The sequence below is a fragment of the Budorcas taxicolor genome, chromosome 12 (genome assembly GCF_023091745.1).
Source record: "Budorcas taxicolor isolate Tak-1 chromosome 12, Takin1.1, whole genome shotgun sequence".
Lineage (NCBI taxonomy): Eukaryota > Metazoa > Chordata > Mammalia > Artiodactyla > Bovidae > Budorcas > Budorcas taxicolor.
In genome coordinates, this window is record NC_068921.1 from 31772744 (window position 1) to 31788286 (window position 15543).

General features: G+C 44.7%; 1 protein-coding gene across 2 annotated transcripts in view; it reads left to right on the forward strand.

The window, feature by feature from the left end:
• FLT1 (fms related receptor tyrosine kinase 1) overlaps nt 1-15543 on the forward strand; it is a 207153-nt gene that overhangs the window by 136303 nt on the left and 55307 nt on the right. For both annotated transcript variants that reach the window (XM_052649905.1, XM_052649906.1), the window contains one exon: nt 10517-10648. In XM_052649905.1, coding sequence (XP_052505865.1) covers nt 10517-10648 — 132 coding nt within the window. The remainder of the gene's footprint in view (nt 1-10516; nt 10649-15543) is intronic.

The window sequence follows — 15543 nt, forward strand, 5'->3', positions numbered from 1 at the left end:
GCAGGCGGGTTCTTTACCACTGAGCCACTAGGGAATCCCATGCAAATATGGGGCATAGGTATTCATGGGGCAAAAGATAGCTGGGATTCACTCATAGCTATACACTGAGAGCCAGCCCTGTACCAGGAATACACTAGGTGCTGGAAACAAAACAAGGACCTTGAATTTATATTCAAATGAAAAAGTACAGGTAATAAATCTAACAAAACTATAAGCATATACATACAATCAGATAGTAGTAACTGCTGTGGTGAACAAAATAAGGTAATGGATTATGATAGAGTGATCTGGGAAAAGCCAGCATCTCCAAGATGAATCTGAGTTGAGCTCACACTCTGTGTTTTGTTTCATGACTTGCTTTATCACAATTTATTTTGGAGATCTTTCTATGTACATATTATCTGCCTAATTTTTTAAGCAGCCATGCCCTATAATATGGTATGTGTTCCCATAAGTTATTTAGCTATTCTACTGATGGAGAAAGACCTTCTTGCCTTTAACCCCTTGAGCAATGGAATACTATTTCCTGCCTGAAAATGGTCATAGAACTATACTATACTACCCACAGAAAGGCCACTTTAGGCAACTGTCTGTATCCTACGGTATAAATTCCTTCAACCACACGGAAGGGGCTATGGTAAGTCTGGACACACCATAAGACTTTGTTGGGGCAGGGACAGGGTGTGTGTGTTACACGTGTGAGCACACACGTGTCTGTTTATAATTTATAGACATACATAGTGAATAGCTAAGGTTTTACAGCTCATAACCACAGAGTTAGCACCACTTGACACCTTTTTTATGTGCCCAAAGCATCTTGAAATACTTCATTGGAACAATAGTAAAATTCAGTGAAAGAGCAGGAAAAAAAAAAGTGCTTTTCGCTTTAACGTGTTTAGAAATACATGTGTTTTGGGCACAGTTTCAAGGTGCTCACTTCAACCATAACCCCTTCAATGCATCTGGTTTACAATTTCTTAAGAGCTTTTAAAAAGTATTCTGTTATCATAACCCACTTCGGAAAGTGAAACTAGTGAAGCAATAGCCATTATCCCAAATGAAAGAACCTTTGTGGATGGCTTTTCCCTTATTTAGTGGTTGCATGGAGAAGAATATTGTACAGCTTTTTTTCCCCATCACTGTCCTTAATCTAATTCTTTTCTAAAAGCTTCTCTTCTTTTATCTTTTTCAAGGCTATAGAGCAAAGAGTCTCACCATGGATCACATTGCCCATTGGATTGCCTTTAGACTATATGTTTTCAACATTTCACAACTCTCTTCCAACTTAGCACATTATTATAAGGCTGCATTTCACTATGTCTCAGATTATTCCGTACTTCACCAACGTTTTTTTTTTTCTTACATCTGTAAAGGCTTTGCCACAAGGCTTGATCTTAGAGTCAAATTGTCAATGAAGGAAGAAGCCGCATGGTGAACATTTGAAAACATTGGAATCATTCATCTTTTTAGTGCTACTTAATGAGTCATCATCCTTCATGTCTGAATTTTGTCACCCTTTGAAGTTTACTAAACTTGAATTTCTCTTCCCCAGATATAATTTTCCAAACCCCAAAAGTTTGACTAGATACATAGTATCTCCTTTGTGGTATTTGTGGGAAATCAATCAGACATCTAGTTTTCTTGGGCCACCTTTAACCATCCTAAATCTATATTTTTGCTCTTCTGATCCTTAATTCAGATACAGCTCTTAATGAATTCCTATGAAAGTCAAAGTCATTCAGTTGTGTCCGACTCTTTGTGGGTCACTATATACGGTCCATGGAATTCTCCAGGCCAGAATACTGGAGTGGGTATCCTTTCCCTTCTCCAGGGGATCTTCCCAACCCAGGGTTCAAACCCAGGTCTCCCACATTGCAGGCGGATACTTTGCCAGCTAAGCCACCAGTGAAGTGAAATGAAGTCGCTGAGTCGTGTCCGACTCTTTGCGACCCCGTGGACTGTAGCCCACCAGGCTCCCCCGTCCATGGGATTCTCCAGGCAAGAATACTGCCACAAGGGAAGCCCAAGAATACTGGAGTGGGTAGCCTATTCCTTCTCTAGCAGATCTTCTTGACCCAGGAATCAAACCGGAGTCTTCTGCATTGTAGGTGGACTCTTTACCAACTGAGCTATGAGGGAAACCCATGAATTCCTTTAAGAATGGCCAATCTAAAGGTGTGATTATTTACTAGGTACCCAGAATTGGATGCATCATCATCCTAGCTACCATTTATGGAAAATTTATCATATGCCTACCTCAAAACATTTATCATTTATTTGGCAAGCCAAGACCATCGTAACAAAGATTACTTTTTATTTTATTAAGTGTAACTTTAATTCCCTACCATCAGTCAGACATTTTGTTATACTCTAGAGAAAAGGAAAATGAGTAAAACTTATTCCTTACCTTTGAAAAACGCACACATAATAGGTACAAAGTCAATTCAAAAATATGCAACATGAAGGGCATAAAATTCCATCCGATACAAATCAGCACCTCTGACAGGTGATCGTGGGACGCTTCATGGAGGAAATGTCATTTGAGTCTAACTTTGATGGATGAAGAAGAGAGTGTTGACAATGATAAATTGTAAGTTTCCACAGGAATTGTCTTGATTTTTGTGGTTGGAATTTATTTAAGCAATCCTCCTGGAAAGAAGCAGGCCTACAATTAAATTATCTCCGGAAAACATAGTACGGCAGCATGCTTCTGAGTTCTACTTGTTCATTCTAATAACGAACACCCAAAGGGGAAGAGAATATGCAGATAAAGTGATTCTTCAAAGCACCCAACGCCATTTTGCATAATAACAAAAATTATAACTTTATCTAGGAAAATATAACTGAAAAGCAATATATTTAAAGAGAAGATCCTAAAGCTATCAAACGATGTAAAACAAGACCTAAGTAACACAGAGATATTTGGTATTCTTAGAAGGGGACATATATTAGTAAGGTGAACCACTTGTGAGTCATTTTTATAGGTCAAAATATTGAGAGTTTCATTTGTTTCAAGCTAAAAATAAATAGGACAATTTCCCCCAATGTGCTGAATTATATAAATTCAGAGAAATTCCCATCAACATTCCAACAGTGCTTTTTATAGAATTTGACAAGCTAAACCTGAAATCTGTATTGTAGTGTAGAAGGGCCAAGACAATTTTGAAAACAGCATCAACTCATACCAAAGATTAGGAAGTGTTATCAAGCAATCCTAAGTTAATTGTGGATTCACTTGTGTAGGAGAGAGCCTAAAAACAGAACAAATATGTAGAAACTTAGTATCTGACAGAACTTGCTTCACAATTCAGTGAGAAAAGAACAGATTATTCTGTAACCCTTGCTGGCATAATTGGCTATTTATTCAGTAAAAATTAGGTCCCTATCTCACACAATATACGTACTCCCTTCAAAAGGAAATCTAGGTGTATTAAAGACCTAAATGAGGAAAATCAAACTGATTTAAACAGATTTTGAGGGGAGGAAAGCATATAAGGGAAATGCTTTATGATATCAGAATAGGAAATATTTATTTAACAAGTAACAAAAAGCACAGAGGATAATGGAAAGATTGATACATTTGACTGCCTCAGGATTTTAAAAGTGTGTATATTAAAAATCCACCATAAACAAAGTTTAGAAGACTGCTTATAGAATGGAGAAGACTTTAACAGATTGACCCAACAAGACTTTAACAGATTGACCCATGCTCAGTATCTGAAACATGGAAAGAACCCCAAAATCATTGAGAACAAGACAAAAAGGGTAAGAGGAAAATGTGCAAAGGACATGAACTGGTAATTTGCAGGAAAAGAAGCCCAAATGGCCAACCAAACTGAAAAAAGATATTCCACCCACCCAACAAGTAATCAGGGAGATACAGATTAAACCCATATCCAGATGTTTACACCCCAAATATTACCAATTAAAGACACCTGAAAACACCAAGTATTGGTAAGTAAATGGGAAAGGGAAGTGCTTGCTCATTGCTAGTTAAAGTGTAAATTGGTATATTTTCAAAGACAATTTTGTAATAATTGATCGAGTCAAAAATGGGTATACTCTATAACCCAGGACGAGGATACATAGCATAACAATGTGCGCACAGCTATGTCATCTGTGCATTTAGGCCTTCTTGGTAAAGATCAAAAGAGTGAAAACTATCCCACAGGAGAGAGGTGAATTTTTTTTAAATCTGTGGCTTTTTGATACAATTTTACATGAGTTAAAAATTAACTGCGTCTGCATGTATCAACAAAGATAAATATTAAAACATTGTAGAACAGAAAAATGTCCAAGTTAAAAAAGGATATATACTATATCATACAATTTATTTGGAATTTTTAAAACCACAAAACAATATTATAGTCTATAGAGATAGACATTTATGTGGACAAGGCACCAGAACCTGCATGAAACCAAGATGCACCAACTTTAGGATAGTGGTACCCCTGGAGAGAGGGAAAAAGCATCTATAAACTTCATTTATATAAAATAAAGGTGGGAAAATGTTGACATCTGGTTATCTTAATGGTGAGCACAGGGGTTATGTTTTTCCTGCACTTTTAAAATCTTTGAAATTAATCAAAATGAAAAATTCAAACTGAAAGGGGAGCCCTCCTTAAAAGGTGAGCTCCACAGCAGAACAGAGCCTGTATCACAGAGAATAGGTTGTATACAGGTAGTAACAGGTTAAGGTGTTAAGGAAACTAGGGAAGACAACTATAGTCAAGTATGGGCAGAAGATTGGAGGAATGGGGGGAAAGAATGAGGGGAGTAACTGGCCTATTTTTGTGAGAAGGGAAATAAGTGAGAGCAGAGGAGAACAGTGCGATGAGGCTTCAGAGCCTGATAGTCACACATCCAGGTCCGTGCCTTTGCTGTCATGCAGCGTGCGGCCAAGCCAGAAAGAGGAGCTGTGCTTGTTGACTTTGGACACTCTCTCGCCCCTTCTCTCCTCCACGTGGTGGGAAGAGGGACCCGGGCCAGATGATGTCAGCTCGGCAGCATCTCTGGCTCCATCCTCTCACCTCTCCGGTTACACATCTGCCTCCTTGGGTGCAGTCCAAGTCCTCGAGCTTTGTTTGATCATGCCGTGAGCCTTAATTTAGGATCAGAGTGATAGGAACTTGGTTGAGATGCAGGTCAGTGCAGTGGAGACAATCGTGGGTAACCAGATCGCTGCTCTTCCTGACATCCGTTGCCCCGACCACCCACTGTCCAGCCACACCTTCTCTTTCTGGGATCATCCCTTACACCATACCTTACTTTTCAAAGCTTTTACTTAAATTATTTCTACTGATTCTCATAGCAAATACCGTGGAGTAGGTACAGCAGAATGTTTTTCCGTTTGTTTGTTTCACAGATGGGGAAACGGCCCCAAAGGGATTCAGTGATCTAGCCAGGGTTACAGGGGAAAGCTCTGGTTTTTTTTCCAGAACCACCTTGGACTCATCCCTGATCTATTCCTGGATCCAGTAAAGCACCAATCCCTGTGGCTTGTTTCTGCAAAGTGTCTGCTTTCATTTCTTCCCCTCCACTTCCTTTCCCACCATCCAGACTCGGAGCCTCATCGTTCCTTGCCTGAATGACCACTTGGTGAGCTGGACTTCCAGATACCACTTTTTCCTCATTCCAGTCCATCCTGCATTCTCCTTCTAGACTAAACTTCCTTAAACACGGCTCTCATGTCATTTCCCTCAAAAGCCTTTGTGACCCTCTCCTTCTCCAATGAATGAGAACTCCTCAGCCAGGATTTCAAAGCTCTCCTTCATCTGAACTCACCTTCCCAGTCAACGAATCAAAACAGGTGCTTTGAAAATAAAAATGGCTAAGGAACACATGAAAGGATGTTCCAAAACACACACACACACACGCGCGCAGATTAAGACAACTCATTTTTTCTCTATCAAACCAACAAAGTTTTGTGTTTTGTATTTTTCAGATGTTTCTGCCCAGTCCTGGCAGGAAAGTGATAAAATTGTCTCTCACCCTCTGCTGGCCCCAATGTTAACTGGAATAATATTTTGGGAAGGAAGCTTGATTATATGAATGAAGAGCTTTTGACCTAATAGATCTGTTTCTGAAAATCTAGCCTAAGGAAATAATCTGAAATTTAAAAAAAAAAAAAAACCCTTTATGCTTAAAAATGTCTTTGCACTATTGTTTATAGTCATGAGTGATTAGATATAACCTAATACCAACCAGTAAGTTACACGCACAGAGGAGTCAGTCTTTAAAGCTGTATAAGCATTAGGAGAACCTTAACAGCATTTCACAACTGGATTTGTTTTCTTTCTCTGCCAGCACCCTATTTCACATCTTCTTCTCTTGCTTTAAACTTCCAAAATTCCTTCCTCCTCCTCAATTTCAACCGATGAGTACTTCTTGTTTACTGAGAAAATGTATCACCAAATTGTCGGATCTACCTGTCCCATCCTGAGCTCTCCGGATTCCTGCCCAAGGTCAGTTTGGCCGCTGAGTTCCATTCCCTCTCACTTCTGGTGTTGTTCCTTCGGTGTCCTCTCTCCTCTTTCTCCCTCAGTATCTTTTTCTCCCTCCTTCCTTCCCTCCTAGATTATTCCTATCAGCACATGAATATGCAATACAATTTCACATTTCAAAACAGAATTCACTCCTTGACCTCATGTAGGTCTCTTCTCCCTGAAAAGCTAACCTGCACCCCCGTCTCTCCTCCATCACTTCCTGTTCTCTATGTTGTCACGCTTCTGCCCCAGACGTCACTGAAGCAGCTCATTGTCAGACCCAGCAGTTCGTTGTCTCCTGTCTCTGTCTTCCTAGTTTCTCAGCTGCTCTGAACGCAGCAGATCCCTGTTCTTCTCTGTGAGCTCTCTCCTCAGATCTAGGACTCACGTTCTCCTGCTTTTCTTGCAATCTCCCGGGCTACTTCTAAGCCTCTGCTGCTTCCTCTTCCTCTAATTTCCTGGGGCTCGGGCTTCAGACCGGCCGGACTCACTTCCCATGAGCTTTGTTTCCATTCCCCTGGCCGTCCCTGCTTCCCAAATGTTGATTCCACTTAGCTGGCTCTAACCCTGACCTCCCTGATGCTGGGAAAGACGGAAGGCAGGAGGAGAAGGGGGCGACAGAGATCGAGACAGTTGGATAGCCTCACCGACTCAATGGACATGAGTCTGAGCAAACCCCGGGAGATAGTGAAGGACAGGGAAGCCTGGCGTGCTGCAGTCGGTAGCAGAGTCGGACACAACTGAGCGACTGAACAACAACACTGACCTCTTCCCTGGGCCCCAGTGAAACCTCCTTTGGGATGTGCCTCGGGACCCTCACAAGACAGAACTCTCGATTTTTCTCCCTCAAACCTGCTCCCCCACAGGAAAGGTACCACTACCCTCACAGTTATTCAAACCATCAGCCTTGAAGTCACACGTTTATGACTTGGTGTTTCAAGTAGCACGTGCTAACCCGTTAGCAAGGCTTCACAAAGATCCCCGATACCAACAATTCCTACCACTTCCAACAAACACAGTTGCTCCAGGCATTTCCCCTGGTGGTACAGTGGATATGAATCTGCCTGCCAGTGCAGGGTACGTGGGTTCGAGACCTGGTCTGGGAAGATCCCACAGGCTGTGGAGCAACTAAGCCCAAGTACCACAACTACTGAAGCCTGAGCACCCTAGGGCCCATGCTCTGAAACAAGAGAAACCACCGCAGTGAGCAGTCCACACACAGCGACTGGAGAGTGGCCCCCACTCCCTGCAACTAGAGAAAGCCTGCATATGGCAACAGAGAGCCCGCGCAGCCCAAATAATTACTTAAAATTAAACATTACTTAAATTAAAAATTAAACTGCTTAATTGTAAAAACAACCACAATCACTCCAGAACAAAGCCACCGTGTCGTTCCCTAAACAAGCTCCTTCCTGCCCCTACGGGCTTTCAGTTTGTTACTTCCTGTCCCTGAAATGCCCTTTTCCATGTCTTTACCTGGTTCACTCTAGCCCACCTCCCTGGTCTCTGCTCAAACGTCACTTCCTCAGAGTGAAACAGCCCACCTAAGATAGCTTCCTCACCCTCCTTAACCTGTGACCCTCCTTAACCCGGCTCATTTTCTTCACAAACTTTATGGCCACGTGAAATGACACTGTTTGTTTACACTTCTCCCAAAGTAGAACTGAAGCCCTGTGCAGGCAGGGACTGATTTGCCTCGCTTATCGTTGTACTACCAGCATGTAGACTAGTGTCTAGTACCTTGTCGTTGTTTAGATGCTAAGTCGTGTCTGGTTCTTTTGTGACTCCACGGACTGGCCCTATAGCCTGCCAGGCTCCTCTGTCCATAGGATTTTCCAGGCAAGATACTGGAATGGATTGCAATTTCCTAACCCCGGGGATCTTCCCCGCCCAGGGACTGAACCTATGTCTCTTGCATCTCCTGCTTTGGCAGATGGGTTCTTTACCACTAGTGCCATCTGGGAAGCTCAAGATTAAAATATAATGTCAGTAAACAAGCTGTGTAAAAAGACCACTTTAAAAAGACTAAGGGGGACTTCCTGGTGATCCAGTGGTTAAGACTCTGTGCCCCCAGTGCAGGGGGCACAGGTTCAATCCCTGGTTGGGGAATAAGGATCCCACATACTCCTTGCTACGGCAAAAAAAAAAAAAAAAGAAAAGGTTTAGGTCCTTTAGGTTTAAAGGACAATTGACTGGGAGTGAGAACAGGTTTGTTTGTATTTTTCTATTCTTTATGCTTTCCAATGTATTTCTCCAGTTTTCTATATCGAATGTTATTCTTTATAATCAGGAGAATACAAACTATTTCAGCTAACAAAATACAGCCTCTGGTCTGGTCAGGCCCAATTTATTCCAGAACCAGCACTCAGCGCATGTTCATTCCAGGGTCCTGCTTCTTCTCGGCGCCCCCTCTTTCTCCCATCACCTCATAATGGTTTAGACCTTAAGCCAAAGCCCACCGCCTCCGTGCTGCCTTCCCTGACTTTCCTATTCTTAATGAGCTCCTCCCTGCCCAGACTTCGCATTTGATTGGCTCTGCAATGCTACATGTATTGATTCTCACTCAAACATTTTCTGTTTGCTGGTGTGTGTGTGTGTGTGTCTGAGAGAGAGTGTGTGTGAGTGTGTGTTGGGGTTAGTATGAGTTAACTGTCCCTCAGCAGACGCCGCACCTTAGCCTGCCCCTCCCCACCATCAAGTCTCAGCCTCAGACTAAGCAGTCAGTACTCAAATGCAGAGTGACAGTACTTGGTACTGAAGCAACTGGGTCTGGAAGCTGGATCCCCCTCCCTCCACCCGCTCCACAGTAACACTTCAACCTGCACTTACTGAGTACCTACTGTGTGCTGGGCACTTGCTATCCTTTTTCCCATTATCAAGTAGGAGCTATTTTCACTGTCACCTTAAGGCGAAGGACACAGAAACAGAAAGGTGAAGTAGCTGGCCTAAAGGGACAAGCTGCAGGTGATGAAGCCTCATTCAAAGCCCAGCCCATGCTCTTCACCACCGTGACCAACGGAAAAGGCCTGGCTTTGACCCCTGAGCCACAAGTGTGCCTTCCGTCCGACTGCAAGCTCTCAATTGAGTTCCTTAACCTCCCCGAAGCTCAGGGTCCATGTTTGTAAGGAGGAGACAATAACCCCTTACAGGATGATTGTCAAGACAGGGATGGGGACTGGGAGGGAGGCCCAAAAGGGAGGGGGTATATGTATACTTAGAGCTGATTCACAATGATGCATGGCAGAAACCAACACTGTAAAGCAATTATCCTCCAACTTAAAATGGGGTCTCAATCTTGCCTGGCACACAGAAGACATTGAGGAAATGGTTCTTGTTATCAGTCAAAAGGAGAAAAAGGTGGCAGAGGATGAGATAGTTAGCATCACCGGCTCAGTGGATATGAATTTGAGCAAACTCTAGGAGATAGCGGAAGACAGAGGAGCCTGGCTTGCTGCAGTTCATGGGGCCACAAAGAGTCAGACATGACTGAGCAACTGAGCAACAACATTGTTATTATTATTATTAGATATACCCCTTCTCTGGGGCTTCCCAGGTGGCACTAGTAGTAAAGAATCGCCTGCAATTCGGGAGCCCTGGGTTCGATCGCTAGATCGGGAAGATCCCATGGAGGAGGTCATGGCAACCCATTCCAGTATTCTTGCCTGGGAAATCCCATGGACAGAGGAGCCTGGTGGGCCACAGTCCACAGGGTTGCAAAGAGTCGGACACGACTGAGCAAGTAACACACACACATGCACACACTCCTTGACACGTGCTCTTCCAAGGTGCAGGCAGCTGCCCCATCTTTCTCTCTGGCCTGGGTCAGACCTGCATCTCCAGAGTAGCTTCAGAGCTCCAGAAGGTGCCACGAGACAGCCTGGACAAGACCAAACAAGCAGCGCTGGCCCAGGTGAAGCAGAGCTCGGATTTCCTCATCCGAAGGCATAACGCTAGGAAGAGGGCTGTGTCACACAAGTGGCTGTTGTCTCTGTCATCCAGGCCCACTAATGTAAACATCTCTCACTCCCCAGGAATTATTTTAGGACCAGGAAGCAGCACGCTGTTTATCGAGAGAGTCACGGAAAAGGATGAAGGCGTGTATCACTGCAAAGCCAGCAACCTGAAGGGCTCGGCAGAGAGCTCGGCCCACCTCACCGTGCAAGGTAAACAGCTGCCCAGACACCTGCTTCCCCGTTTGGTGAACTTGCCAACTCCCGATCCCCCGCTGTCCCTTCAGTATGTTCCTTTCCCCGACTTCCTTCTCCCCTCCCCGTCCCACTGGGCTAGCCTGTCTGGTCCCTCCCCGCAAGGCCGAGGGGGAGGACATAGGCCGGCCACCCTGGAGAGAGGCCACTGTCGGAACACAGACTCCGGCAGAAAGTAGACCCTGGAAGATGGGAGAGCCTGTCAATGCCAGAGCCGTGACGTTAACCCCCAGAGAATGGCCAGAGTGGCCACACCTGTGAGAAAGAAGTCCAAGAAGACAGAAGCCAGGCATAGAGAGGGGAAAAAAAAAAACACATGCTGGAAATTATTCATTCTTTTCCCAGTCCCCTTGAGTTACACATACACTGGCTCTTCCCCGTGTTGTCACAAGCCTGTTTTTAACATGAGATAGGCTGCACAGTGGGTGTCCCAGGTGGTGCAGTGGTAAAGAACCCCACTGCAATGCAAGAGACCCAGGTTCGATCCCTGGGTCAGGATGATCCCCTGGAGGAGGGCATGGCAGCCCACTCCAGTAGTCTTGCCTGGAAAATCCCATGGACAGAGGAGCCTGGTGGGCTGCAGTCCATGGGGTCACAAAGAGTCGGACATGACTTGAGCACAGCACAGGCTGCAAAATATGATCAGAGAGAAGCCACACATGGTAAACAGACCACGACGAAGAAAAGTATTCCCCAGGCTTCCTCAAACAGCTCTGCTGAGCAGCAAAACCCAAAGAGGCCATATCCTAGCCTGGGCTTTGGCCACGTGGCCTCTATTCAGAAAAGAGATTAGACCTCGATTTTAATTCTCCAGTGCCAAGAGTCATCCAAAAACATGACATTTACAGCACCATAAAGTCTTCAAATTGGCACCTCTTAGGTGTACACATCTATGACTCACTGAGGTTTCAAATGTCGTTCAGCGGCCTATTTGCAAATGCTCCCAAGGAGACTTCAGAGTATGTAAGAATTTCCTAAGGAGGAACTAAGGGAGAAGGCAATATTCATCAACTTTTCTGCCCTGGAAACTACACTACTTAAAGATGGTAACTGAGAATTTATCATCCCCATTCTTTTTTTTTTTTTTTGCTGCACCTTGAGGCTTTCCATATCTCAGTTCCCTAACCAGGGACTGAACCCAGGCCATGGGTGTTAAAGCACTGAATCCTAACCCTAGACCACCAGGGAACTCCCCATCAATCCCAGTCTCTTACAAGGAAATGATCCTGGAGAGTCTCCTGAAAATTTGAAACTACCACCAATTTACAGTTTCAGAAAAAAGTCGAGGGTAGCATTTCCCAAACCCTTTAAGTTATGGTCCTATTTGTCTCCTCAATCCTCCTTGTTTTAAAGTATCAACTCATTTGCTTACACATGGAGAAGATAACGCATCAAGGGTACCTCTCTCCTTAATACTTCCTTCTGTAAAGGACTGTTCATTGATATTTTAACAAGGACCCCAGACTGTATCAGGGAGGCCGGGGTGGAGATCTGAGAAGGGGGTGCCTCCCGAGAATGAAGAGGTCTCCCTGATCGTCAGTCCTGGGCTCCGATGGGTTGGGAGAAGCCCTTGCCTGAAGCAGGGATATTTATGCAAGTTCGTAGATGACCACTTCCTGACCCTTCCCCTCTTCTGCCAGGCTGCTCTGAGTTTCCTAGAAGCCCCACTGCTTCATGACATCGGTGAGTCTATCCCACCCACTGGCTGTGACCACCACTCTGCCAGCTGCCTCAGTCTGCTGTCACCCTCCTGCAGCTGTGGCCAGAGCAGGGGTGGTGTGGAGCCCCAGGCCGGGTCGGGGGCTAATCTCTTCAGGGTTCTGGCCATCAGTCAGCCTGACTCACAGCAGAAGGCTAAGCATGGCCTGGGTTCACCATTAACACAGCCTGGAATGCCTTCTGTCCAGGCGCCTCTCTGTTTCAGGCGAATCCTCCTTATTCTCTAGGGCCAGTGTAGATGCTTTCTGCTCTGTTACAGCCTCTGGGATGAAAGCTGAGTCAGATATACATCCTTTTCTCTCCTCACCCACACCATTTTCCTTCGATCTTGAATCAGAACTTACTCTATTCTTCCTTTCATGATTAGTTAGGAATCGATATGCTTCTCTTTGGGGGCTTGCCTGGTGGCTCAGGGGTAAAGAAACGACCTGCCAGTGCAGGACATGCAGGTTCAATCCCAGGTCGGGAACATCCCCTGAAGGAGGGCATGGCAACCCACTCCAGTAGTCTTGCCTGGAGAATCCCATGGACAGAGGAGCCTGGTGGGCTCTGGTCCATGGGGTCACGAAGGGTTGGATAGTGACTGAGCACATGAGTCTCTTTGCTACTGAATTACAAGCTTTTTGAGGCAGGAGCTGTGTCTGCATTCCCTCCCCAGCACTTAGTAGGAGACTGGTATTTACTTAGTACTTTTATTTAGTACCCTTATGTGCAGGCGCCAGGCTAGACACTTGACAAACTGAATCCCACTAACTTCATGAGAATCCAAAGAAGGAATATTATGCTCGGTCTAAAGATAAGAAGATGGAGACTTGAAGAGATTAAATTACTGGCCCAAAGTTGCACCACTGCCAGGACTGACTTGAGTCTAGGTCTTTGCAAACTGCAGAAGGAAGGTTTCCATTCTCCCGAAGCACCCCGGGAGCTTGTCTGCAAGGCCTTAGGGTTTAACTGAGCCCACCCACCCTGCTCCTTGTTGTCCTGTCTCCCCGCTTCTAGATGGCTTCCCCCGATTCCTCCTCCCATGAATGTCATGCTTTTCAGCAAAGTCAGGCAATGTGGTCATCTCTCCAAGTTTCTGTCAACCTGGATCATTCACTGTTGAGGAAACGGGAAGTGATTTTTATTGAACGGCCCACATCGGCTGCCATTCAGCTGAGCTGACCCCTGTCATCTGCGGACATCACCCCTTCCCTCTCAGACAGCATTCCTCTTTCTTCTCTCGCCCTCCTCCAATCCATGCCCAAGTCTAGAGTCATCTTTTTACAGGACTCATCTTTGTAAAAAGATTTGTTATTAGAGTATAGTTGATTTACAGTGTTAGTTTCAGATGTACAGCTGGGTGAATCAGTTACACACACTCACTCTGTCTTAGATTCTATTCCCAGACAAGCTATTACAGAGCATGGTGCAGAGTTCCCCGTGCCACACAGCAGGTCCTTATTGGTTCCCTACTTTATACAGTGTGTTAAATGCCTGACCTACAACTTGTTCCGCCCCTGCTTCAGATGCTGCAGGGGCTTCTGGCCACCATTCTCCTCATCCCAGTGCATCAGGTCCTCCGCCAGTCTCAGCTCTCACCCTCTTCCCCACGCCCCAGCCCCTCAGCTGGACTAGAGCAGAACACACCCCGTCCCCCCGGTCCTCTGCCCATACACATCATTCTCCTTCGGTCTGAACAGCCTCCCTTCTCCACTTGTTCTCCTCCAGACAATCCTACTGCCACCTTTTATTCTTCGTTTTTATCGTTGTCCACTCAATTCACAACATTGTGTTAGTTTCAAGTATACAGCAAAATGATTCCATTATATATATTTATGTTCTTTTTCAGATTCTTTTCCATGACAGGTTATTATAAGATACTGAGAAGAGATCCCTGTGCTACACAGTGGGTCCTTGGTGTTTAAATTTTATATATAGTAATCCTAGTGAAGTGAAAGTTGCTCAGCGTGTCTGACTCTTTTGTGACCCCATGGACTATAGCCCGGCAGGCTATAGAAATACATCACTGTACTGTTGAGGGCAACAGAGAGGAACCAAATTAAATTAACTGTTAACTCAACAGCTTACCTATTTGCCCAGGACTGTGCAGGATATGGGGGGCTTCGCTGGTTCGATCCCTGATCGGGAAGATTCCCTGGAGGAGGGAATGGCTCCCCACTCCAGTATTCTAGCCTGGAGAATCCCGTGGACAGAGGAGCCTGGAGGGCTACAGTCCAAGGGGTTACAAAGTGTCAGACACTACTGAGTGACTAACACTTTCACTTTCATACAGGATATGGGCTTTTGAGAAATGCTCTCTAACCTCCATGTGCTTTGAAAACCTCATTGAAAGGCAATTAAGGGGGACATGGAACCAGGAAAACCAGATCAATAGACATTTTGAGCTCCTCCTACAGGTAAAATAGAAACACTAATTGGTAGTAAACAGACTACACAATGCTGCTGATAAGGGCTAACAGACTTCATAGAGGCTGAAACGATAGGGAGAGTGACTTGACCTCTGAACGAAGCCTTGCAGGATGTTGGATTAGCCAAGCGAATGAGGCAGGAAAGAAGACAGTGAGTTATGAGTAATTCTGGACCTCCCACATCCAGACCACCCTTGGCAATTGCAAAGTCTAAATAATTCTCAAAAATTCCTATTGACTAGTCCAGTGACTTCTGTGAGAAACTGGTTACTTTGTAAAATATTGTATTCTGTTGAAGTACAGTTGATTTACAATGTTAATTCCTACTCTATGGCAAAGTGATTCAGTTATACATAGACACACATTCTTTTCTATATTCTTTCCATTATGCTTTATCACAGAATATTAAACATAGTTCCCTGTGCTATACAGTAGGACCTAGTTGTTTTTCCATTCTACATGGAATAGTTTGCATCTGCTAATCCCATCTGCTTATAGCCACATAGTATTATTTTTGTTTATACAGTCAGTTTTCATTTAGAGGTAGGTAACTTCACTTTTACCCTGAGGGGGGTTGCTTTCTGGCATGCCAGCCTTACAGGTAGGATTTTCTGCCAGATATCCCACCCCTGTGAGGACCCTGAGTTTCATTTCCAGTCCCCTACGCTCTGGGAAGCCATGAAAATTGAAGCTGCTGTTTATAAGGTTCTGTAAAAACCCTCA